Raw genomic sequence first — 25,094 nt, forward strand, 5'->3', positions numbered from 1 at the left:
GCTCAGAGGTGGGGACACTATCCACCGCAAAACAAGATCCCCATCACATTATACAATACTAGATTGAAAAAAGTTTGCTCCCTACAGCTCCTTACTTTATTCCTCAACATTTCAGCCTATTTGAATATTAAAGTCCCCATGATTATTGCATTATGCTTGTTACATGCTCTTTTAATTTCATGATTTATACTTTGTTCAACACTACATTTCTGAAGTTGATCTTGACCATGGTTGATGAGAAGAAAGCAGGAGCTCCCAAGAAGGGCGCCAAGAAAGTAATCAAAAAGATGCCGCCCAAGAGTGACAAGAAGAGGAAGAGAGCCAGGAAGGAGAGTTACTCCATCTACATCTGCAAAGTGATGAAGCAGGTTCACCCCGACACCGGCATCTCCTCCAAGGTCATGAGCATCATGAACTCGTTTTTCAATGACATTTTCAAGTGCATCATGGGCGAGGCTCCTCGCCTGGCCCATTACAACAAGCGCAGCACCATTAGCTCCCAGGGGATCCAGATCGCCATGCGCCTGCTGCTGCCCGGGGAACTGGCCAAGCACGCTGTGTCGGAAGACACTAGGGTGGTGACCAAGTTCACCAGCTCTAGGTAGAAATCCACAAGGTAATGAAAAAACTCATCCGAAACTGATCCAAAACACAACTACAATTACTTATAAGGGGTCTCCCACCAGTATTTTCTGTCCTTTGTTATTTTGTAGCTCTAACCATACTGATTCTACATCCTAATTTTCTGGGCTAAGGTCCTTTCTTTTATTGTTTTTGCCTAATGCCTTGTGGAGGGCTTGTGGCACAGTGGGTGTTGCCCCTACCTCTGAGTCAGAAACTCAAGGTTCAAATCCTGCTCTGGGAATTGATGGTCATGGAAGGTGTGTTGATGGTGTGGTCAAACAAGTTGATTATCAACCTGAAAAAAAAATCCTTCCAAAATGTCTATGACAGGCACCAAGAGTGGGAGAGTCTCCTAGTCAGCAAGAGTCTGCAGAAGGCAATGGCAAACAACTGTACTACCTTGTCAAGTATAACCATGGACCAATACATGGAAGTTCATAGTTGCCAATGGCCTCTTAGGGCATGATACCTGAGAGAATCTCACCCCTTTTTGTCAGGGCTATCCCATCTCTTTTCTCATTTAGTCTATCTTTTCTCAAAGTCAAGTATCCAGGTCATTTCAGGGGGAAACTTTCTACTGGTTGGAGTCATACCTAGCACAAAGGAGGATGGTTGTGGTTGTTGGAGGTGAATCATCCCAGTTCCAGGACATTACTGCAGGAGTGCCTCAGGGTAGTGTCCTAGGCCCAACCATCTTCAGCTGCTTCAGCAATGACCTTCTTTCCATCATAAGGTCAGAAGTGGGAATGTTCATTGATGACTGCACGATGTTCAGCACAATTGTTGACTCCTCAGATACTGAAGCAGTCCATGTCCAAATGCAGCAAGACCAGGACAATATCCAGGCTTGGATTGATAAGTGACAAGTAACATTCAGGCCACACAAGTGCCAGGCAATGACCATCTCCAACAAGAGATAATCTAACCATCACCCCTTGACATTCAATGGCATTAACATCACTGAATCCCCCTCTATCAACATCCTGGGGGCTACCATTGACCAAAAACTGAACTGGACTAGCCATATAAATACAGTGGCTACAAGAGCAGGTCAGAGGCTAGGAATCCTGCATCGAGTAACTCACCTCCTGACTCCCCAAAGCCTGTCCACCATCTACAAGGCACAAGTCAGGAGTGTGATGGAATAGTCTCCACTTGCCTGGATGAGTGCAGCTCCAACAACACTCAAGGAGCTTGACACCATCCAGGACAAAGCAGCCCACTTGATTGGCACCCCATCCACAACCATTCACTCCCTCTATCACTGACGCACAGTGGCAGTAGTGTGTACCATCTACAGGATACACTTCAGGAACTCACCAAGGCTCCTTAGGTAGCATCTTGCAAACCCACGGCTGTTACCATCTAGAATCACAGAATTTTAGCGGCACAGAAAGAGGCCATTCAGCCCATTGTGCCTGCACCAGCTCTCCTATGAGCATTATGACCTAGTGCCATTGCTCTGCCTCTTTCCTGTATCCCTGCACAATGTTTCTTTTCAAATAATCATCTAATATCCTCTTGAATGCCTGGATTGAACCTGCCTCCACTACACTCCCAGGCAGTGCATTCCAAACCTGAATCACTCATTGTGTGAAAAAGTTTTTTTCACCTCATATTTGCTTCTTTTGCAAATCACTTTAAATCTGTGCGCTCTCATTTAGCGAGCAGGAACAGCTTCTCCCTATCTACTCTGTCCAACCCCCTCATGATTTTGAACATCTCTACCAAATCTCCTCTTAGCCGCCTTCTCTCCAAGGAGTACGGTCCCAACCTCTCCAATCTATCTTTGTAATTAAAGTTTCTCATTCCTGAAACCATTCTTGTAGACCTCTTCTGCGCTCTCTCCAATGTGTTCACATCCTTCCTATAATGTGACGCCCATGTGACGCCCAGAACTGTACACAATGCTCCAGCTGAGGTCTAATGAGTGTCTTATATAAATTCAGCATAACCTCCCTGCTCTTGTGCCTTATGTCCTTGTTAATAAAGCCCAGGATACTATATGCTTTAATAACCGTTCTCTTCACCTGACATGCCACCTTCAATGATCTATGCATATATACACCCAGGTCTTTCTGCTCCTGCACCACCTTCAAAATTTCTTATTTTATATTGTCTGTTCTTCCTACCAAAATGCATCACTTCACACTTCTCCACATTGAACTTCATCTGCCACCTATCTGCCCACTCCACCAACTTGTCTATGTCCTTTTGAAGTTCTACACTGCCCTCCTTGCAGTTTACAACACTCCCAAGCTTCGTATCATCTGCAACCTTTGAAATTGTCCTCTGCACACAAAGATCTAGATCATTAATATATATCAGAAAAAGCAAAGGTCCCAGTACTGACCCCTAGGGAACTCCACCTTCCTCTGGCCCGAAAAATTTCCATTCACCATTACTCTCTGCTTCCTATTTTTCAGCCAATTTTGTATCCATGTTGCTACTGTCCCTTATATTCCATGAGCAATAACTTTTCTCACAAATCGGTTGTGTGGCACTGTATCAAATGTCTTTTGAAAGTCCACTTACACCACATCAACAGCATTACGCTCATTGACTGTTACCTCTCCAAAAAACTCTAGCAAGTTAGTCAAACATGAGTTCCCCTTAGAAATCCATGCTGGCTCTTCCTTATCAGCCTATATTTTTCCATGTGACTACTAATTCTATTCTGAATAATTGTTTCTAGAATCTTGCCCACCACTGAAGTTAAACTGACTGGTTTGTAATTGCTGGGCTTATCCTTACAGCCTTTTTTGAACAAATGTGTAATGTTTGTAATTCTCCAGTCCTCTGGCACCTCCCAAGTCTAGGGAAGACTGAAAGATTATGGCCAGTGCCCCTGCAATATCTACTCTCACTTCCTTCAATATCCTTGGATGCATCTCATATGGGCCCGATGCCTTGTCAACTTTAAGTACCGACAGTCTATTCAACACTTCCCCCTTATCAATTTTGAACCCTTCTAGTGACAGAGTTTCCTCGTCTGTCACCATGACCTAGGTAAGGTAGCATCTACCTCCTTGGTAAAGACGGATGCAAAGTATTTATTTAATACCTCAGCCAAGGCCCCTTCGTCTGTGTAAATTCCTTTTAAGTTCCTAATCGGCCCTACTCCTCCTTTTACCACCCTTTTACTGTTTATATGTTTATAGAAGATTTTGGGATTCCCCTTTATGTTGGCTGCCAGTCTTTTCTCATAATCCCTCTTCGCTTCTCTAATATGCTTTTTCACCTCCCCTCTGAACCTCCTGTATTCCTCTTGGTTCTCAATTTTATTTTCTCCCTGACACATGTCATAAGCACACATTTTCTTCTTTATCTTAATGTCTATCTCCTTTCTCATTCAGGGAGCTCTGGATTTGTTTGCCCTACCTTTCCCTTTTGGTGGAATATACCTTGACTGTGCCTGAACCAATTCTTTTTGAAGGTAGCCCATTGTTCAGCTACAGTTTTTCCTGCCAATCTTTTATTCCTGTCTATCTGGCCCAGCTCCATTCTTGCCCTATTGAAGTCGACTCTCGTCCTGTTAATTATTCTTATTCTGGATTGCCTTTCGTCCTCTTCTATCATCATCCTAAAACATACAATACAATGATCACTGTCTCCTAAATGTTACTCCACTGACACTTGATCAATTTGGCCCACCTCATTTCCAAGAACCAGGTCCAACAGTGCATGATTTCTTGTTGAATTGCACACATACTGCTGTAGAAAATTTTCCGGAACACAATCCAGGAACTTTTGTCCCTCTCTGCCCTTTACACTACCACTGTCCCAGTCTACATTCGGGGAATTAAAGTCACCCATTATAACTACTTTATAATGCTTGCATCTCTCTGTAATTTCCCTGCAGGTTTGTTCTTCTACTTTCTTCTCACTAGTTGACAGTCTATGGACTACAACGGGCAACGTAATTGCACCCTTTTTGTTCCTTAGCTCTAGACAAATTGATTGCCCTTGAACCCTCTGGGACGTCCTCTTTCTCCAATACTGCAATGCTCTCCCAATAATGCCACCCCTCCTCCTTTCCTTCCTTCCCTATCTTTTCCGAACACCTTGTACCCAGGAATATTTAACACCCAGCTCTGCCCTTCCTTGAATCAGGTCTCTGTTATCGCCACAACATCATATTTCCACATGGCAATCTGTGCCTGTAACTCCCCCAATCTTATTTACTATACTCTGTGCATTCACATACTTTCAAAGTAACCCTGATTTAGATTTTGTCACTTTCTCCCTCACCCCGATTCCACCTTGTCCTAGAAGGACAAGGGCAGCAGATGCATGGGAACACCGCCACCTGGAAGTTCCCCTCCAAGACACTCACCATCCTGACTTGGAAACATATCGCCGTTCCTTCACTGTCGTTGGGTCAAAATCCTGGAACTCCCTCCCTAACAGCACAGTGGGTGTACCTACACCACATGGACTGCAGCAATTCATGAAGGCAGCTCACCACCACCTTCTCAGGGTAATTAGGGATGGGCCTAGCCAGTGATGCCCACATCCCCATGAATGAATTTTTTAAAAAAAAGTGCCTAATCTTGATCATCCTGCAGCCACACCTCGGTAATTGCTACTAGAACAAAACGATTTATCCCTATTTCTGTCAGTAATTCCTCTGTCATGTTGCAAATGCTTTGTTCATTCAGATCAAGCACCTTTAATTTTAACTCTCCACTAGTTCCCCTGATGTGGCTTCGTCATTAATACCCTTTTAACTTTACTAAACTCTCTGTCCGTTCCTGACATAACTGCTTGATTTTACTCACATCGCTATTCCGCAGTAGAGCTTTGACTTCTCTTTTCAGAGTTATAAATTTACCCTTTTCTGAAAACTGCTTTCCCCATATTAGTTTAAAGCTTTATCTATCATCCGGTTTATTCGATTTACCAGGACAGTGCAGCCCAGCAAGTTTTAAATGGAGTCCATTCAAACAGAAGAGCTCTCTCTTTTCCCAATACTGGTACCAGTGCCTCATGAACTGAAACCCCTGTCTCCCACACAACTCTTTCAACCCTGCATTTAAACCTCTAATCTGTTTATCCCTATGCCAGTACAGTGGCTCCGGTAATAATCTAGAGATTTCTACCTTTGAGGTGTTGCTTTTCAATTTGCACCCAGCCCCTCAAATTGTCTCAGCAGAACCTCATTCACAGCTCTACCTAAGTCACTGGTTCCTACCTGGACCATAACTATTGGATCCTCCCCCTCCTTTACTGAGTGCAGAGGAAGAAGGGAGTTATGGGGAAAGAACAAATCTATGGCTGGGATTTTCTGGCCCCGCCTACCACCGGGATCTTCCGGTCCCACCGAAAGTCAATGGTCTTTTGGCTGGCCCACCGCATCCCGCCATGGCAAAGCTGGAAAATCCCTAGTCTGAATCTATGCACGTTGGGGTTTTCTGTCAAAAATGTATTTTGAAAGGAGAGTTCATTCGTTCTTCAACAAAACATGTATAAATAATTTCCACATCTCGTTTTTCAAAACTGCACAGGGTAACTGTTAGTCAGCTGATAAACAATAGTTAAAATGTTATGAATTTTACATTTTCACAAAAAATGTCGAGGACTTTAGGATGTTTTGTAATCCCACTGACAACTCATACTAATTACGTATCCAGTCACCGCTGAATGAAAACAATTGAATTAAAAGCTACAGATCCTTACAGAAGCAACTTGTGAGGCTTATCTGCATTAGCTCAAAGGGTCTTACCTGTATAAGGCAAGCCTAGGTAATATTGAATGACGATCTGCTTTGCCTCTATTCCTAGAAAGATTGCACCTTTTCTCAATGAGTTCACAATGTCACTGTGCATAACCACCTGAGTAACTTTCCCTCTGCTGTAATTTCATGTAACCCTAGCTTTTAAAACATTTGTGAGGAAAATCAACATAGATCAATTGGTCATAATCCTCAAACGCAGTTTTCACACAAAATTTTTGGGTGAAAATGCATTATTGTGGGACCCTGCAATGAAAATTTCACCCCTCCTCCACCAGTTCCAAGCTTAACAAGGGCTGAAACTCATGTTTCAAGCAGCATAGACTATTATCTGCTGTAAGGTACTATCACATTACTTGGCCTACATAACAACTTTACCACATCACCAGCTGGTTAGAAGGCAACGTCTGTCTTCAAACCAACATGAGGGTGGTTAGAATGAGTGGTTGATACCCATGATGCGATCATATCTTGCTACTTCCCGCTGCAAAACAAAGTAAAAGCAAAGGCTACCAAATGTGAGAAGGGGGTGGGGAGGAGGTGGAGGGGATGAGGTGAAAGGACAAGTAAGGGTTAACAGAAAGTCCTTTAGATGAGTTATATTGCTACAGACTAAATGCAAGTTGATTGTATTTGAGTTACATACTATAATGGATAGAAAACTGGGTAGGGTAATGGATGCTTTTGGATTGATGGAATGTATATTACTGGTATCCTGGGGCCTCTCTTGGTTTCCATTTGTAAATGATTTGCACACAAGAGGAATGAAGTCTCCTGATAATAACACATTAGAGACCTTGGTGAATTGTGAGAAAGAGGCTCCTTTCTATGAGGGAGATTTAAGATAACAAATAGGTAATAGATGCCATAGAAGTTTAACGTTGTACATTTTGGGAAAGAGAACAGTGAAAAGCAGTATGCTAAATGGTTAGGCTGTTGACAGAGGTATTCTAGGTAGTCGTATACATGGATCTTTAAAGGTGGAAGTCTAAGTACAAAAAGACCTAAGCAACCATATATGATACCAGGACTTTTACATAGAGCAATGGATCTAAAAGCGGGGCACTGATAATGAATTTGCAGAAGACATTGTTTAGACCAAAGTTGGTCTGCAAATCTAGGCACCTCATTATAGGAAGGATATTAGAGCCATGGAAAAGTTTCAGTGAAGATTTACCAGAATTATATCAGAATTAAGAGGTATAGTTGTGAACAAAGACCCAAATCACCAGGTCTTTTTCACTGGAGATCTAGTTTTCAAAGCATTGACAATAGTTGAGAAAGTAAAGAGTGAAAGATTTTGTTCCGCTAATTAGTGAATCCATAACTACGAAGAGTAGAACTGGATTTTCCTCCTGTTGACAGGTTAATGACAAAGTAAGAGTCCCACCATCCACAAGTCCACCACTAACCCACTGAATGTTTCTCCTATGCCTTCATTATCAATGCAGGATCAATTAGGAGCAGAGATACTGGCCCAGATTATTGGTCCTGGGTTGGGTGTGCAGAGTTGGGGTATTTCCTGGTTCTGCAAACTCATCCTGGGACAAAGAGGCCCGGAAATTGGGATTTTTGTTCTGGTGGGGAGGGGACAGACTGGAAGGCCAGCCTCTGTGTTTTGGCACTGTGTGAAAGATTGAAAAAAAAACATCCACAAATATATATCCTCCATGCCAACTTATCCCCCTGTACCCATAGCAAGCATTTTTTTTAATACTACAGACATTCATTGAACAGCACCTTCCAAACCTTCTACCATCTAGAAGGACAAGGGCAGCAGATGCATGGGAACACCACAATCTGCAAGTTCCCTTCCAAGCTGCGCACCATCCTAAGGCAGCTCTTCACCACCTTCTCTAGGGCAATTAGGGATGGGCAATAAAACCACTGGCCTAGCCAATGATGCCACGTCCAATAAATGAATTTAAAAAATGAAAAAAAAAGTTTCAGGGAAGTCTTTTTAAGTGCCTTGATAGCTCCCTTTCATAGTTGCTTTTGACAAATCCACTTGACCCTTAACAAGTGCGCTTGACGGTTTTGACAAGTCCTCTTGACAGTTCTGACAGGTCCTCTTGACAATCTCACCAAAGCGCCGTACAATTGCAGCAAGACTACTTTATTCCTGTACTCCAATCCCCTTGCAATAAAGCCTTTATTTGCCTTCTGAATTTCTTGCTGTACCTGCATGCTAACTTTGTGTTCCTTGTACAAGTACGCCCAAATTACTCTGAACATCAACCTTTACAAGTTTCACACCTTTTAAAATATTCTGCTTTTCTATTATTACTACCAAGTGAATAACCGCACGCTTCCCCACATAATATTCTATCTGCCAATTATTTAACCTCTTTTTCATCTCCTTTCAGCTACTTTGTGACATCCTGACAGCTTATGTTCCCACCTGGCTTTGTAGGAGTTTCAAAATTGGATACATTACTTTAGGCCTCTTTGTCTAATTCTCCAGATTGTAAATAGCTGAGGCCCCAGCACTGATCTTTGCGGCACTCCATTAGTTACCAGGGAGGCAGTGATGTAGTGGTATTGTTGCTGGACTAGTAATCCAGAGACCCAGGGTAATGTTCTGGGGACCTGGGTTTGAATCCCACCACAGCAGATGGTGGAATTTGAATTGAATAAAAAAAAATCTGCAATTAAAAGTCTAATGATGACCATGAAACTTATGTCGATTGTTGTAAAAACCCATCTGGTTCACTAATGCCTTTAGGGAAGGAAATCTGCTGTCCTTACCTGGTCTGGCCTACATATGACTCCACAGCAATGTGGTTGATTCTTCAATGCCCTCTGAAATGGCCTAGCAAACCACTTAGTTGTATCAAACCGCGACAAAGCATCAAGAAAGGAATACAATTGGACGGACCACCCAGCATCGACCCAGGCACCGGAAACGACAACAGCAAACTCAGCCCTGTCATCATGCAAAGTCCTCCATACTAACATCTGGGGGCTAGTGCCAAAATTGGGAGAGCTGTCTCACAGACTAGTCAAGCAACAGCCTGACATAGTCATCCTCATGGAATCATACCTTACAGATAATGTCCCAGACACCACCATCACCATCCCTGAGTATGTCCTGTCCCACCGGCAGGACAGACCCAGCAGAGGTGGCGGCACAGTGGTATACAGTCAGGAGGGAGTTGCCCTGGGAATTCTTAACATTGACTCCAGACCACATGAAGACTCATAGCATCAGGTCAACATGGGCAAGGAAACCTCCTGCTGATTACCACGTACCACCTCCCTCAGCTGATGAATCAGTGTTCCTCCTTGTTGAACATCGCTTGGAGGAAGCACTGGGGGTGGCAAGGGTGTGGAACATACTCTGGGTGGGGGACTTCAATGTCCGTCACCAAGGGTAGCTCAGTAGCATCACTACTGACCGAGCTCGCTGAGTCCTAAAGGACATAGCTGCTAGACTGGGTCTGCGGCAGGGTATGAGGGAACCAACAAGTGGGAAAAACATATTTGACCTCATCCTCACCAACCTGCCTGCCGCAGATGTATCTGTCCATGTCAACATCGGTAGGAGTCACCACCGCACAGTCATTGTGGAGACGAAGACCCGCCTTCACATTGAGGATAACCTCCATCATGTGTGGCACTACCGCTGTGTGAAATGGGATAGATTTCGAGCAGATCTATCAACTCAAGTCTGGGCATCCATGAGGTGCTGTGGGCCATCAGCAGAATTGTACTCAAACACAATCTGTAACCTCGTGGCCTGGCATATCCCCAACTCTAACATTACCATCAAGCCAGGGGATCAACCCTGGTTCAATGAAGTGTGCAGAGGGCATGTCAGGAACAGCATTAGAATCACAGAATCACACAGTGCAGAAGAGACCCTTCGGCCCATCGAGTCTGCACCAACATGTGAGAAACACCTGACCTACCTACCTAATCCCATTTACCAGCACTTGGCCCATAGCCTTCAAAGTTATAATGTGCCAAGTGCTCATCTAGGTACTTTTTAAAGGATGTGAGGCAACCTGCCTCCACCAGCTTCCCAGGCAGTGCATTCTAGACTGTCACCACCCTCTGGATAAAAACATTTTTCCTCACATCCCCCCTCCAAACCTCCTGCCCCTCACCTTGAACTTATGTCCCCTCGTGAGTGACCCTTCAACTAAGGGGAACAGCTCCCTATCCACGCCCCTCATAATCTTGTACACCTCGATCAGGTTGCCCCTCAGTCTTCTCTGTTCCAGCGAAAACAACCCAAGTCTATCCAACCTCTCTTCATAACTTAAATGTTTCATTCCAGGCAACATCCTGGCAAATCTCCTCTGCACCCCCTCCAGTGCAAACATATCCTTCCTTTAATGTGGCGACCAGAACTGCACACAGTACTCCAGCTGTGGCCTCACCAAGGTTCTATACAACTCCAAAATGACCTCCCTATTTTTGTAATGTAGGCCTCAATTGATAAAGGCAAGTGTCCAATATGCCTTTTTCACCACGCCACTAACATGCCCCTCTGCCTTCAGAGATCTATGGACACACACGCCAAAGTCCCTTTGTTCTTCAGAACTTCCTAGTGCCATGCCACTCATTGAATACTTCCTTGTCAAATTACTCTTTCCAAAGTGTATCACCTCACACTTTTCAGGGTTAAATTCCATCTGCCACTTATCTGCCCATTTGACCATCCCGTCTATATCTCCCTGTAGCCCAAGACACTCAGCCTCACTGTTAACCACCCGGCCAATCTTTGTGTCATCCGCAAGCTTACTAACCCTACCCCCCACATAGTCATCTATGTTGTTTATATAAATGACAAATAATAGGGGACCCAGCATAGGTCCCTGTGGTACGCCACTGGACACTGGCTTCCAGTCACTAAAGCATCCTTCTGTCATCACCCTCTATCTCCTACAACTAAGCCAATTTTGAATCCACCTTATCAAATAACCCTGTATCCCATGTGCATTTGCCTTCTTTATAAGTCTCCCATGTCAAAGGCTTTGCTGAAATCCATATAAACTACATCAACTGCACTACCCTCATCTACACACCTGGTCACCTCCTCAAAAAATTCCCTGGCTTATCTCTACAATCCTTCTTAAATAGCGGAACCACATTAGCTGTTCTCCAGTCCTCTGGCACCTCCCCTGTGGCCATAGAGGAATTAAAAATTTGGGTCAGAGCCCCTGCGATCTCCTCCCTTGCCTCCCTCAGCAGTCTGGGACACAAATCATCCAGGCCTGGAGATTTGTCCACTTTTAAGCCTGTCAACACCTCCAATACCTTGTCACTCCCTATATCAATTTGCTTAAGAACCTTGCATTCTCTGTCCACGAGTTCGATACCTTCTTCCTCACTCTCTTGGGTGAAGACGGATGTGAAGTATTCATTCAACACTCTAGCGATGTCCTCTGGCTCCACCCATAGATTGCCCCCATGGTCCCTTATGGGCCCTGCTCTTTCCCTGGTTATCCTCTTCTTATAGAATATCTTGGGATTTTCCCTACTTTTACCAGCCAGAGCTTTCTCATATCCCCTCTTTGCTCCCCTAATTGCTTTCTTAAGCTCCACCCTGCACTTTCTGTACTCCACTAATGCCTCTGCTGATTTGCTTCCCTTGTACCTGCTAAAAGCCTCTCTTTCCCTTCTCATCGTAACCTGAATATCTCTGGTCATCCATGGTTCTCTGGGCTTGTTACTCCTTCCTATCACCCTAGAGGGAACATGTTGAGCCTGTACCCTCCCCATTTCCTTCTTGAACCCGCACCCCACCCCACCCCCCCCCCCCGCACCCGCCCCCCACTGCTCCTCTGTCGATTTCCCAACAAGTATCTGTTCCCAGTCTACCTTGGCCAGATCCTGCCTTATTTTACTAACATCCACTCTCCCCCAATCCAAAACATTTTTTTGCAGCTTGTCTATTTCTTTGTCCATAACAAACTTAAACTGCACCATGTTGTGGTCGCTATCACTAAAATGCTCTCCCACCACCACCTCAGCCACTTGTCTGGCTTCATTCCCCAGAATTAGGTCCAGCTCTGCGCCGTCCCTAGTTGGAACCTCTACATATTGACCTAAAAAGTTCTCCTGTACACATTTCAAGAAATCCACTCCATCCAAGCCCTTAACACTATGTCTATCCCAATTAATGTTAGGAAAGTTGAAATCACCTAATATAATTACCCCATTGTTATTATTTTTACACACCTCTGCAAATTGTGCACATATTTGCTACTCAATTTCCCGCTGACTATCTGGGGGTCTATAATAAACACCTAACAATGTGGCTGCCCCTTTTTTATTCCTAAGCTCTACCCACTAAGCTTCATTCGATGCTGCCTCCAAGATATCATCTCTCCTTACAGCAGTAACTGACTCCTTAACTAATAATGCAATGCCTCCTCCTCTTTTACCCCCTCCCCTGTCTCGCCTGAAGATTCTATATCCTGGAATGTTGAGCTGCCAATCCTGCCCCTCCTTCAACCACATCTCAGTGATGGCTACTATATCTCAATTCCATGTGTCAATCCTCACCCTTAACTCATCCGTTTTACCTGTAACACTCCTGGCATTAAAGTAGAGGCCATCCAGCCTTGCCTTGCTCCCTTGAAACTTAATGCAGCTGTACTCCCTCTGACTTGATAGTTTTACTGTATTATGATGTGTCCCTATTCTGCTAACATTCTGTGTCCCCTCCTCCTGCCGAATTAGTTTAAACTCCTCCCAACAGCACTAGCAAACCCGCCCGCAAGGATGTTAGTCCTGCTCTGGTCAGGTGTAGACATGTACAGGTCCCACCTTCCCCAGAAACGGTCCCAGTGATCCAGGAATCTAAAACCCTCCCTCCTGCACCAACACTTAAGCCACGTATTCACCTACGCTATTCTCCTATTTCTGAGCTTGCTAGCAGGTGGCACTGGGAGTAATCCAGAGATTACAACCCGAGAGGTCTTGCTTTTTAGTCTACTGCCTATCTCCCTGAATTTTGATGCAAGACCTCATCCCTCTTTCTACCTATGTCATTGGTACCAACATGTACCATGACCTCTGCCTTATCACTCTCCCCCTTCAGGATGCCCTGAAGTCGTTCAGCAACATCCTGGCCCCTGGCACCAGGGAGCAACATACCACCCTGGAGTCACTAGGCAAACCTAAAAATTAGGTGTCAACCTGGTGAAGCTATAACACAGGACTACTTGTATGCAAAACAGCATAAGCAGCAAGTGATAGACAGAGCTAAGTGATCCCACAAACAACTGATCAGATCTAAACTCTGCAGTCCTGCCACATCCAGATGTGAATGGTGGTTGGCAATCAGACAACTCACTGAAGGAGGAGGCTCCACAAATACCCCCATCCTCAATGATGGAGGAGCGCAGCACATCGGTGCAAAAGATAAGTGCATTTACTACAATCTTCAGCCAGAAGTGCCGAATGGATGATCCATCTCGGCCTCCTCTGGAGGTCCCATCATCACAGATGCCAGTCTTCAGCCAATACAATTCACTCCACGTGATATCAAGAAATGGTTGGATAGTGCAAAGGCAATGGCCCTGATAATATTCCGGCAATAGTACTGAAGACATGCTCCAGAACTTGCCACGCCCCTTGCCAAGCTGTTCCAGTACAGCTGCAACACTGGCATCTAGCTGGCTCTGTGGAAAATTGCCCAGGAATGCCCTGCACACATAAGCAGGGCAAATCCAACCCAGCCAATTACCACCCCTTCAATCTACTCTCCATCATCAGTAAAGTAATGGAAGGTGTCATCAACAGTACGATCAAGTAGCACTTGCTTAGCAATAACCTGCTCACTGGCACCCAGTTTGGGTTCCGCCAGGGCCACTCGGCTCCTGACCTCATAATAGCCTTGGTTCAAAAATGGACAAAAGAGCTGAACTCCCGAGGTGAGGTGAGAGTGACTGACCTTGACATCAAGGCCGCATTTGACCGAGTGTGACATCAAGGCAAGCCTGGAGCCAATGGGAATCGGGGAAAACTCTCCAATGTTTGGAATCATACTCAGCAAAGAGGAAGATGGTTGTGCTTGTTGGAGGTCAGTCTTCTCAGCTCCAGGCTGTTACTGCAGGAGTGCATCAGGGTAGTGCCCTCGGCCCAACTACCTTCAGCTGCTTCATCAATGACCTTCCTTCCATCATAAGGTCAGAAGTGGGGATGTTCGCTGATGGTTACACATTCGCAGCTCCTCAGATACCGAAGCAGTCCATGTCCAAATGCAGCAAGACCTGGACAATATCCAGGCTTAACAAAAACAGAATTACCTGGAAAAACTCAGCAGGTCTGGCAGCATCGGCGGAGAAGAAAAGACTTGACGTTTCGAGTCCTCATGTTCTGTTAAAGGATCATGAGGACTCGAAACGTCAACTCTTTTCTTCTCCGCCGATGCTGCCAGACCTGCTGAGTTTTTCCAGGTAATTTTGTTTTTGTTTTGGATTTCCAGCATCCGCAGTTTTTTGTCAATATCCAGGCTTAGGCTGACAAGTGGCAAATAAGATTTGTGCCACACAAGTGTCAGGCAATGACCATCCCCACAAAGAAAGAACCACTGACCCTTGACATTCAATGGCATTACCATCACTGAATCCCCAACTATCAACATCCTGGCGGTTACCATTGACCAGAAACTGAACTGAGCTAGCCATATAAATACTGTGGCTACAAAGGCAGGTCAGAGGCTAGGAATCGTGCGATGAGTAACTCATCCCCTGACTCCCTAAAGCCTGTCCACCATCTAAAAATGACAACTCAGGAGCGTGATGGAATACTCCCCACTTGCCTGGATGAGTGCAGCTCCCACAACACCCAAGAAACTTGACACTATCTAGGACAAAGCAGCCAACTTGATTGGTACCCCATCCACTAACATTCACTCCCTCCACCTTTGACGCACAGTAGCAGCAGTGTGTACCATCTACGAGGTGCACTGCAATTCACCAAGGCTCCTTAGGCAGCACCTTCCAAAGCCATGGCCACTACCATCTAGAAGGACAAGGGCAGCAGATAGATGGGAACACCACCACCTGGAAGTTTCTCTCCAAGTCACTCACCATCCTGACCTGCAAATATATCGCCGTTCCTTCACTATCGTTGGGTCAAAATCCTGGAACTCCCATCCTAATAGCTAAAATCCTAATGTGGGTGCACCGGCACCACATGGATTGCAGTGGTTCAAGAAGGCAGCTCACCACCACCTTCTCAAGGGCAATTAGGGATGGGCAATAAATGCTGGTCCAGCCAGTGAAGCCCGCATCCTGTGAATGAATTTAAAAAAACATCCTGCTAACTTGAAAATGGCTCGTTTATCTCTATTCTCTCCTTTTTGTCCATTCATCAATCTTCTATCCATGCTAATGTAACATCGCAACTCCATGATCCCTTATCTTTTCATATTAAACTGTTCTGTGGCACCTTGTTGAATGCCTTTTGGAAATCCAAGTCTACTACATTACTGGCTCCCCTGTTATCTTCACTGTTTGTTAAATCCTCAGAAAACTTTAATAAATTTGGCAAGTATGATTCCCTCCAATAAAACCATGTTTACTCTCTCTGATTGCACTATGATTGTCTAAGTTCGTTTTTGAGACTTCCTTAAAAATTCCAGCATTTCCCCGACAACTGATATCAAGCTAACCATCATGTAGTCCCTTGTCATCTCTCTTCCTCCTTTCTTAAATAGCAGGGGCGTTTTCCCTTGTGTCCTGGCCAATATTTATCCATCAACCAAAATTACTAAAACAGATTATCTGGTTGCTGTGTGCAAATTGGTTGACACGTATTCTATGTGACAATAGTGAATACACTCAAAAAGTAACCTCATTGGCAATAAATTGCTTTAGCACATCCTGAGGTCATGAAAAATGCAATAGGAATGCAATCTGTCTTTTTTCTTTATTTCCGTAGGTGCTTTGAGGGTTACCATGAATGCGACATTTGCATAAGGAGGTGGTGGCATGGTGGTATTGTCACTAGACTAGTATTCCAGAGACCCAGGGTAATGCTCTGGGGACCCTGGTTGAATTCAATAAAAAAAAATCTGGAATTAAAGTCTGATGATGACCACGAAACCATTGCCGATTGTCGTAAAAACCCACCTGGTTCACGAATGCAATTTAAGGAAGGAAATCTGCTGTCTAACCTGGTCTGGCCCACAGCAATATGGTTGACTTTTAAATGTTCTCTGAACAACGGCAATTAGGAATAGGCAATAAATGCTGGCCTAGCCAGTGACACCCACATCCCACCAATGAATAAAAAAAACCCTCTGATTCTGCAGCCTGCCATGGTCACTGTTGCAGTGGGCTGTTTTTCCAATGAGTGACAGTTATCCTGCTTTCTTAAAGCCCCTTCCAATGCACAAGAGCAGGCTCCAGTCATGGGCCTGTTTCTCTCCTGCACCCAATGCTTGACACTGCAAGAGGAAGTCTAGCAGAAGCTGGACCCTCTGAAACAGATGCTTCACTTAGACAAGGGTCATTTCAGGCCCTTAAGGTTCTAGGGGAGCCACCTCAGTCAACCATATCTCACTCAGAGAACATTCAGTGGAAGTAGCTGTTCTGGAGTGAGTAGCTGGCAGAGTGAGGTAAAAGGTAGTTGTCAATAGAGTCAGTGGGTTTTTTTGTCACCTGAATCTTATTCTGCAAAGTAAACATAGATTGACCACATAGAGTTTGGAGTTTATTCCTGTGTAGGTTTGAAAGTTTTTGAAGTCTGGGAAAGATCTGAAGTGTGTGGGACATCTGAAGAGATCTTCAGTCAAATGGGGAAGCAATAGGTCCCACTGCAACTCTGCAGTTCAATATATATTTCAAAATGGGACAAATAGAGGGAAATCTGGTCCACAGGCTCGTGGGGCTCCATTCTCACACCCAAAAAGGGCTGGGTTCGAGTCAGGTCAGAAGATAAAATGTTAAAAATTTCTAACCCGATGACAATCTGCCTTCTTCCGGGCTTGGCAGAGGCAGTACATGGGTTGGGATGCCCTCCTGCTCCCTGGAGGTGGATCGGCAATTCAAATATTTTAATGAATTTGAGTGTGTCTGATTTAATCTGTTTTACAGGTTTAACTGTGGCCAGCAGGGCTTCCCAGGCCTCGGGAAATCTGGCAGCTGAAGGGAGGCGAGGGCAAATCTGGGGAGAAGGTAAGTACCTTTACTGCATTGCTTGCGGGCCAGGAGGAGCAGGAGTGCTTCCTCCTAGGCCACCCAAACTCAGACCCAGCCCTGGCACACATCGGGGATCAGAATCCAGCCCAGGTTTGGACCTCCCCTATCCGCATGTCTGGCCTGCTCCTGAATCCTCCTTACCCTACTGGGAGGCAAGCTCATCAATTAGACCAATTGCTGGGAAGGGGACGTCACAAGCACAAAAGACAACTGATTCTTTAAAATTAAAATTGCAAAGCATGCGGGGAAACCTGGACTTCTGGGATTCCATCTAAAACTCCACATCTCTCACTGCAACCCAATCCTGTTAATATCCAGGCCATGATTATCTTGAGAAGGGCAAGGGGAAGTTAGGATATTTTCACGCACAGGTTTTTTTGGAACATGGAGTACTTTACCATAAGTTGCTGCTTCAGCCTAAACCATGCATAATTTAAAGACCAGTAAGTGCTTGTAAAGGAAGTTTAGTGAAGGGACATGGAGAAAGGGCAGGGAAGTGAGTGGAATAGATCGCTCCAGTTGGAGAACCAGCCCTGGCACAAACATAAGAGGTCAAATAGTCTCCTTCCGTGCTGTGATATCTTTGGTCTATAAAAACATCCCAAGGCATCTTGCAAAAAGAGGGCTTAGGAACAGGTAGGGATCAAGAGTTAGGGTTAGGGAAGGTGATCATTGGCTCTGCTGAAGAACAAAAGGATCCTTTGAAGGTGGGGTGAAAGGTGGCATGACTTAGGCCTGGGAAGGCTGTTCTAGAATGCAGTTGTTGCAATGGCCTGAGGTACTGCCACCAATGATGGTGGAGAGGCAGGGCAGGTGGTCAGGGATAGGCAGGGTAGCTGCAAGTAAGATGTTTCTTCTCGTTGGGGTGTCTAGAACCAGGGAACACACTTTCAAAATAAGGGGGAAGCCAGTTAGGACTGAGGATGAGGAAAAATTCTTTTTACTCAGAGGGTTGTGAATCTTTGGAATTCTCCATCCCAGAGGGCAGTGGTAGCTCAGTCATCGAGAATGTTTAGAGATTGACAGGTATCTAAATACCAATGACGTAAAGGGATATGTGGATAGTGTGGAAAAAAGGCGTTGAAGTGGCTGATCAGCCATGATCGTATTGAATGGCAGAGCAGGCTGAATGGCCTACCCCAGTTCCGATGTTCCACAGTCAGAATAGCGGAAGATCCGAGCTCCAGCTGAATACAAACAATTCCAGATCAGTGCCATAGGTACAGGTTATTATTAAGTCTCATAATGTTGCTTCCAACCTAGCAAGTAATTGTATAGTAGTTTGGTTACACAGACCTGTTTATGCAATTTCTGCATTGCTGCAGCAGACCTGATGCTAATTGGGGAAGGAAAGCCACCTACATATGGAATATAAAAGAGGTAATCCACCTTATACATGCTCCTGTTTTCAACTTAACATAACACGCGTCAGAAGGCCCACACGGTTTCTATTTTACATAGTTGATGGTAATTATTACTGTTCAGATAATGCTTTTTTAAAAAAGAGTTTTGTGCCTCTATAAGCCTCTTGAGCTCTCTCCTCCTTTTAGACAATCCTTAAAACCTTCCTTTTTGATCGAGCTCTTGGTTACTTGCCCTAATACAGTAACACCTTTAAAATCCAGCATGGGTGGTGCCAGTTAATCGAAAATGCCAGTTACCCAAGCGTTCTGTTTTCAACCAATTCTGATCTCTTGGCATACAATACTGCATAAAATCCATCCTCATCAGCAGGGCAGGGAAACAGCTCTTCTGTTGTTGAAATCGGAGCATCTCAAACTCCACGTGCGAGGAACAAACAGGGCTGTCATCATTTCCGTGGATACATCAGCCTGTGACTGAGCCTCTCACTGTATCTTGGATACCAAGTCTGGAATCAGAGTACCAGCGCTGCCTTTTTCTCTTGGCCCTGGCACTACAGAAGTCCTACAGAGCTGTCTTAAATCTCTGGCCTAATTTTCAAATTCCTGCATGCTGGTTTTTAACTTCCTGGTGAGTTTACCTGAGTTTAGTGGTTGATTTGAAAAAAAATTGAACTGTCAGAAATCCCGGTTAATTGTTTTTATTTTATGCTCATCAAGTTGAGAGGTAGGAAATCTTCCTATTTTAGGCACGTAGTGTCTGCATTAAGCAGCAGTAGGTTGGGTGCAGCAAAGCTAGATGCAGAATAATGTTTCTTACTCAATACCTCAACCCCAACCTCAGAAGTACTATTATTATAGTATGTTATCTTGTCCCATTCATGTCAGCTAGTAGCTTCTCTGAGTAAGAGTTTGTGCTGAATCTTTCATCCCATCAGTCTGACTGGATTTAAACTCAGGTTCGAGAGGTGAAAGGTCAGTGCCTAACCTACTGCAACACTCAGCTGTAAGATGCAATTCTTGAATATTGAGATTTAATCACAGAATTTTATCAGAAGTCTCAAAATACAAATGAATTATCCATGAGAAGTTACCTCACTATTTGTATTACCAAAATTTACACAATTTGTCTAAGTAGTTATCCGTGGAGATTAAAATAATTTAAAAAATCTTTACGAGAAAGGAAACAAAATCAAATGTTACTTATTTGGTGATCTATACTATGACATGATTCACTCCCATCAGTCCCAAAGGCAGTGAATCACGGGGAATATAATTCCTCCAGTCATAGTTTTCTTGAAAAAGTTGGTCCAGATGCAAAATTGGAGGACTGTTACACTCACAACAATGTTTTTGTTATTGCCATCAGGAGGGGAATTTTGTTCCCAGGATTTAGTATGGTTTAGCTCCACAGTACCTAAGGGTCTCTGGAGGCCTGAACCTGGTTTGGCCGATATGTGACTTCAGACCGACAACAAATGTGACTGACTCTTAACCGCTCTCTGAAATGGCCTAAGAAACTACTCAATTGTCAAGAAGGCAACTCACTACCCACCGTCTCAACGATAATTAGGGATGGGCAATAAAGGCTGGCTTTGCCAGCGACGCCCGCATCCTGTTAATGAATTTTGAAAAAATATACACTGCCGTAAAGTACAGGTATGAGTTGCATTAAGGCTATAGATGTAAATTATGTTAAGTACACGCTGGGTGAGCTACTTCAATGGTTAATTGGTATTCAAGCTGCTGATTGAAACATTGTATAGAAAGATCAGTTCAGAGGTTGCAGACATTGTGGCACTGATATTTCCTCTTCTTGGAGATTTTTTCTATACAATAAAGTGATTTTACTTCTTGATACATTTTGTGTTCAAGTACGATATAGAAATTCACATCAGACAGTACATGACACCTAGTGTAGCAGTCAGAAACTACACCCAAAATCTCCTGTGCACTACTCATCGTATGACAGAGGATGTGCTATTTCAATATGAACAAGGGCAATTACACTAAGAAAAATATTATTCTGGTGTGTAAGAATAGATGTATGGCTCTTTAAGGTTAGTAAGTCTACTGGTTTTAAGTAACCATCTGTGTTGTTGGAAGTTTGTCTGTACATTCCAAAATATTGCCTTTACTTCATTATATTTACTCCCCAACACTCTAAAATGTATCACAGAAATTTGCATGAGACAATGTGTGACATATGAAGTGTGGTAGACAGAAAATGCATGCATATAAAGAGATTTTTATACAAATAAAACCTCTTTATAAGGATGCATTTCCAGACCAGCTCTATGTATATGTATTTTCATGTAGCATATATATGTTGTGTGATGTTACTTAATAAGTAAACATTTAAAACTATAATCACTGTTTATTAAAAGTTGAACAAGTCTGGATGGCCCAAGAATTTACAATTTACCATAACTTATCAGGATTAGAATTGCAGTTTTGACAAAGAACAGCTAATTTATAAGGACACTTCAAACAGGAGTTCAGACATCAGCATTATGTTTCATAACTAAGGTTACTGCTGACTGGAAAAAATGGTAACAACAAACGCAGCTGAGAGAGATGGCCAACAACACCTGAACAGTATTGATTTACTGGGGAGATAAATAACAGAATCTTCAAACACATCTATTAACAACCATATATTTTTATTCTCAGAAGTGCTTGAGCAAATTAAAACACTGATCAAGCATCAAAGTCCTTACAGTTCTTTTGTATCAAATTCCCAAAATAGATTCATCCCAAAGCTTTTCTTCTTCTGTTCTCATATCAACTTCCTTCTTCCTTTTTTGCTTTTTATGTTTTTGTTTTATTTCATCTTTTTCTTGATAAAGGTCCTTTTTTTCCTTTTTATGTTTCAGCTTTTCTTCTCTGCCCAGTAGAAACTCCTCTTTATTCCTTTGCTCTAGGTTCTGCTTTGACTGATCTTTACCTTGTTCTAAAGCTGGCCCTTCGGGACTTTTCTCTATTCTGTAGCTCGGATGTTCACATTCTTTTTTAGATTCTATCTCCTTGTTTCTTTTCTCCCTCCTGTGTTTCTTCCTCCTATCACCCTTGTCTTTTTTGTATGAGCCAGTGCTGTCGTCGGAGGTCATGGGTTTACATTCATCGGCAGACTCCACGCTGGATGGATCTCGACTATTTTCTGGATGAGTTGGCATTAGAGAAGGTGGCATTTCTGTGTAGCACTCTATATGCAAGTCACTATTTTTCTCGCACTTGTCCCTCAGGCGGTCATTCTGCAATGGAGCCCAGTGTTCAGCTTCAGCTTCCACATCCACTGGGAAAATCTGCTCATCTGGGAAGCAACTTGGGTTGGACACAGGCATGCCTTGCATGACTTCCCATGGGTATTCAGGAGAATAGGGGGGGCTTTCTGAAGGTAAGCCCTCAGTCGTCTCTTCTTCTGGAACATCCTCACATTTTCTAAAGGACACTTTTGGCACAAGGCCCCTTGCTTTCTGAACTTTAATGAAGTCATAAAGTTCATCCTGGAACGAGTCATATATCTTTGACTTTGTATTCTTTACCAGGTTAACCACTTTATTTTCTCTGTAAATAAATAAAAATGAATGTCAGCTTTCGTCTTTAACAAATCCTGTTCATTCTTTTGAAAATATGGTTTAGTAAAGGATGCAAGTTATCCTACGTGGTGCTCTTAGATTACAAGCTGATCATTTCACTGTACCTATGAAGAAACATATAGAAATAACAGGCATCCGATCCATCAAGACTATACCACACACAAGTGTGATGCCTGAAGTGATGTTGTTTAGACAGCCCCTATCCACCAGAAGCTCTGCAATCTTTTGGGAGAGGCAATAAGTCAGACTAAAACAAAGCAAATCCAATTGGGAACAAAATGAATCCGGAAATAAAGTATTTTTCTGCATGCATTTATGAAAATATACCTACATGTTGAAAAGCAATGCAATTGTTGGAAAATTTTGCGAAACAATGAAGGAGTATAATTTGATTTGAATGCCTCAAACAGGTTGTCAGTTGAGCAAGAACTTGTGAGGTCACCTAGATCTTGGAACTTTGCAGATAGCAAGAAAAAGCACTGAAAGATACTTAACACCATCAGAAGTAAAAACATTGATTTAAAAAAACTCTGCTCTGAAATGTTAAGATTAGAAATGTGCATCGAGTTTGAAAAAGCATTTGTTTTTGAATTAGGAAAAAAATCTCTAACTTCTGTTCAGTTTCAAGTAATGTTGGAAGTGAAAGCATTAAGCTGACTTTTTTTTTTATATATAGCACACTTTTGAAAAATGCACAAGCATACATATTGTCATAATGACATGGCTTATCACTCATGCACATTAATCTTTAATTTCATCAGCTGATCAAACTGATTGGACTGTTTGAAAAGGACTTTTTAAAAGCAAGAACAGACACTGGCTTAAGATGGCTGTCACAAGTTACCTGACATCAGGCATTGCAAGTTGACTTTCTGGAACGTTCCAATGTGAATTACAGTTCAGACATGCCCAGAAACCCTTCTATGGAATTTTACATCTGCTGATGTGAAATCAAAAGGATTTACTGGAAACTGTACTGGACCTCATTTGTATTTCTATAAGGCTACCTCTCAAGGGAGTCAGAAAGCCTTCTAGGCCAATAGCTACATGGAAAGGTATTCTTCCTATTTCAGCAAGGTGGATAATGGATATTCAGCAGTTAATGGCTGGGACATTACAGAATCTAATCATCTCGGCAATAAAACAAAAGCCACAGTCAGTTCAGATATCAGCTAAGCTAATATGTTCTGAAGTCATTATGGGGAGGTCATGTGACTGAAGTAACCATTTTTGAAATCTCTTAATACAGCACGCAAGCTGCTAAAACAGTAGTCTGGAAAAGCTGCCAATGAAGTAGTAATGAGCTCTCTTCTTTTCTCTCCCAAGTTAAGGCCCTATCTCTTACAGTTTAAAAATCCAGCACAGAAATACAGAACGTCCATTGAAAGGAACCTTATGTGCAAAAATCATCAACATTTTGGAAAAGACGGATTGCATCTTAAAAAGAAACTGTCTCCATAAATTGCAGTCTACATGGACTTCAACTCCTCACAGAATCACAGAACTGCTATAGTGTAGGAGGCCATTCAGCCTATCATGTCTGCACTGGCTCTCTGAGCATTTTAACTTGGTGCCAATCTCCTGCCTTTTCCCTGTAACCCTGCACGTTGTTTCTATTTAAATAATCATCCAATGCCCTCTTGAATGCCTCAATTGAACCTGCCTCCAACACACTCCCAGGCAGTGCATTCCAAACCCTAACTACTCACTATGAAAAAGTTTTTCTCACCTCGCATTTGCTTCTTTTGCAAAACACTTTAAAACTGTGCCCTCTGGTTCTTGATCTGTTTACGAGCGGGAACAGTTTCTCCTTATCTACTCTGTCCAGACCGCTCATGATTTTGACAACTTCTATCAAGTCTCCTCTTAGCCTTCTCCTCTCCAAGGAAAACAGTCCCAACTTCTCCAATCTTTCCTCATAACTGAAGTGTCTCATCCCAGAAACCATTCTTGTAAACCTCTTCTGCACTCTCTCCAATGTGTTCACATCCTTCCTATAGTGTGGCACCCAGAACTATACACAATACTCCAGCTGAGGTCTAACCAGTGTCTTATATAAGTTCATCATAATCTCCCTGCTCTTGTACTCTATGACCCTATTAATGAAGCCTAGAATACTGTATACTTTAGAAACAGCTCTCTCTACCTGTCCTGCTGCCTTTAATCACTTATGTACATATACACCCAGGTCTCTCTGATCCTGCATACCCTTTAGAATAATATCCTTTATTTTATACTGTCTCTCCATGTTCTTTGTACCAAAGTGCATCACCTCACACTTCTCTGCATTGAACTTCATCTGCCATCTATCTGCCCACTCCACCAATGTGTCAATGTCCTTTTGAAGTTCTACACTGTCCTCACAGTTTACAATTCTCCCAAGTTTTGTGTCATCCGCAAAATTTGAAACTGTCCCCTGCAAACCAAGATCTAGATCATTTATATACATCAGGAAAAGCAAGGGTCCCAATACCAACCCCTGGGGAGTTCCACTGGAAACCTTCTTCTAACCCGAAAAATACCCATTAAACATTACTCTGTTTCCTATCCTTCAGCCAATTTTGTATCCACGTTGCTACTGTCCCTTTTATTCCATGATCTATAACTTTCC

General features: G+C 43.3%; 2 protein-coding genes across 7 annotated transcripts in view; one reads left to right on the forward strand and one right to left on the reverse strand.

The window, feature by feature from the left end:
- The first annotated feature begins 227 nt into the window (after positions 1–227).
- Positions 228–605, forward strand: LOC144691908 (histone H2B 7-like). Its single transcript, XM_078560509.1, has one exon. The coding sequence runs from the start codon at positions 228–230 to the stop codon at positions 603–605; it is 378 nt and encodes a 125-aa protein (XP_078416635.1).
- Positions 606–21,241: 20,636 nt separating this feature from the next.
- Positions 21,242–25,094, reverse strand: part of LOC144687701 (zinc finger matrin-type protein 1-like) — a 112,944-nt gene continuing 109,091 nt past the window's right edge. For all 6 annotated transcript variants that reach the window (XM_078554147.1, XM_078554130.1, XM_078554156.1 and 3 more), the window contains one exon: positions 21,242–22,451. In XM_078554147.1, the coding sequence (XP_078410273.1) occupies positions 21,617–22,451 (835 nt within the window). In that variant the 3' untranslated portion in view covers positions 21,242–21,616. The remainder of the gene's footprint in view (positions 22,452–25,094) is intronic.

The sequence above is a fragment of the Cetorhinus maximus genome, chromosome 1 (assembly GCF_964194155.1).
Source record: "Cetorhinus maximus chromosome 1, sCetMax3.hap1.1, whole genome shotgun sequence".
NCBI classification, from domain to species: Eukaryota; Metazoa; Chordata; class Chondrichthyes; order Lamniformes; family Cetorhinidae; genus Cetorhinus; species Cetorhinus maximus.

Coding starts and splice junctions, on each gene's coding strand:
- LOC144691908 (XM_078560509.1), top strand. CDS start 228: ATGGTTGATGAGAAGAAAGCAGGAGCTCCCAAGAAGGGCGCCAAGAAA.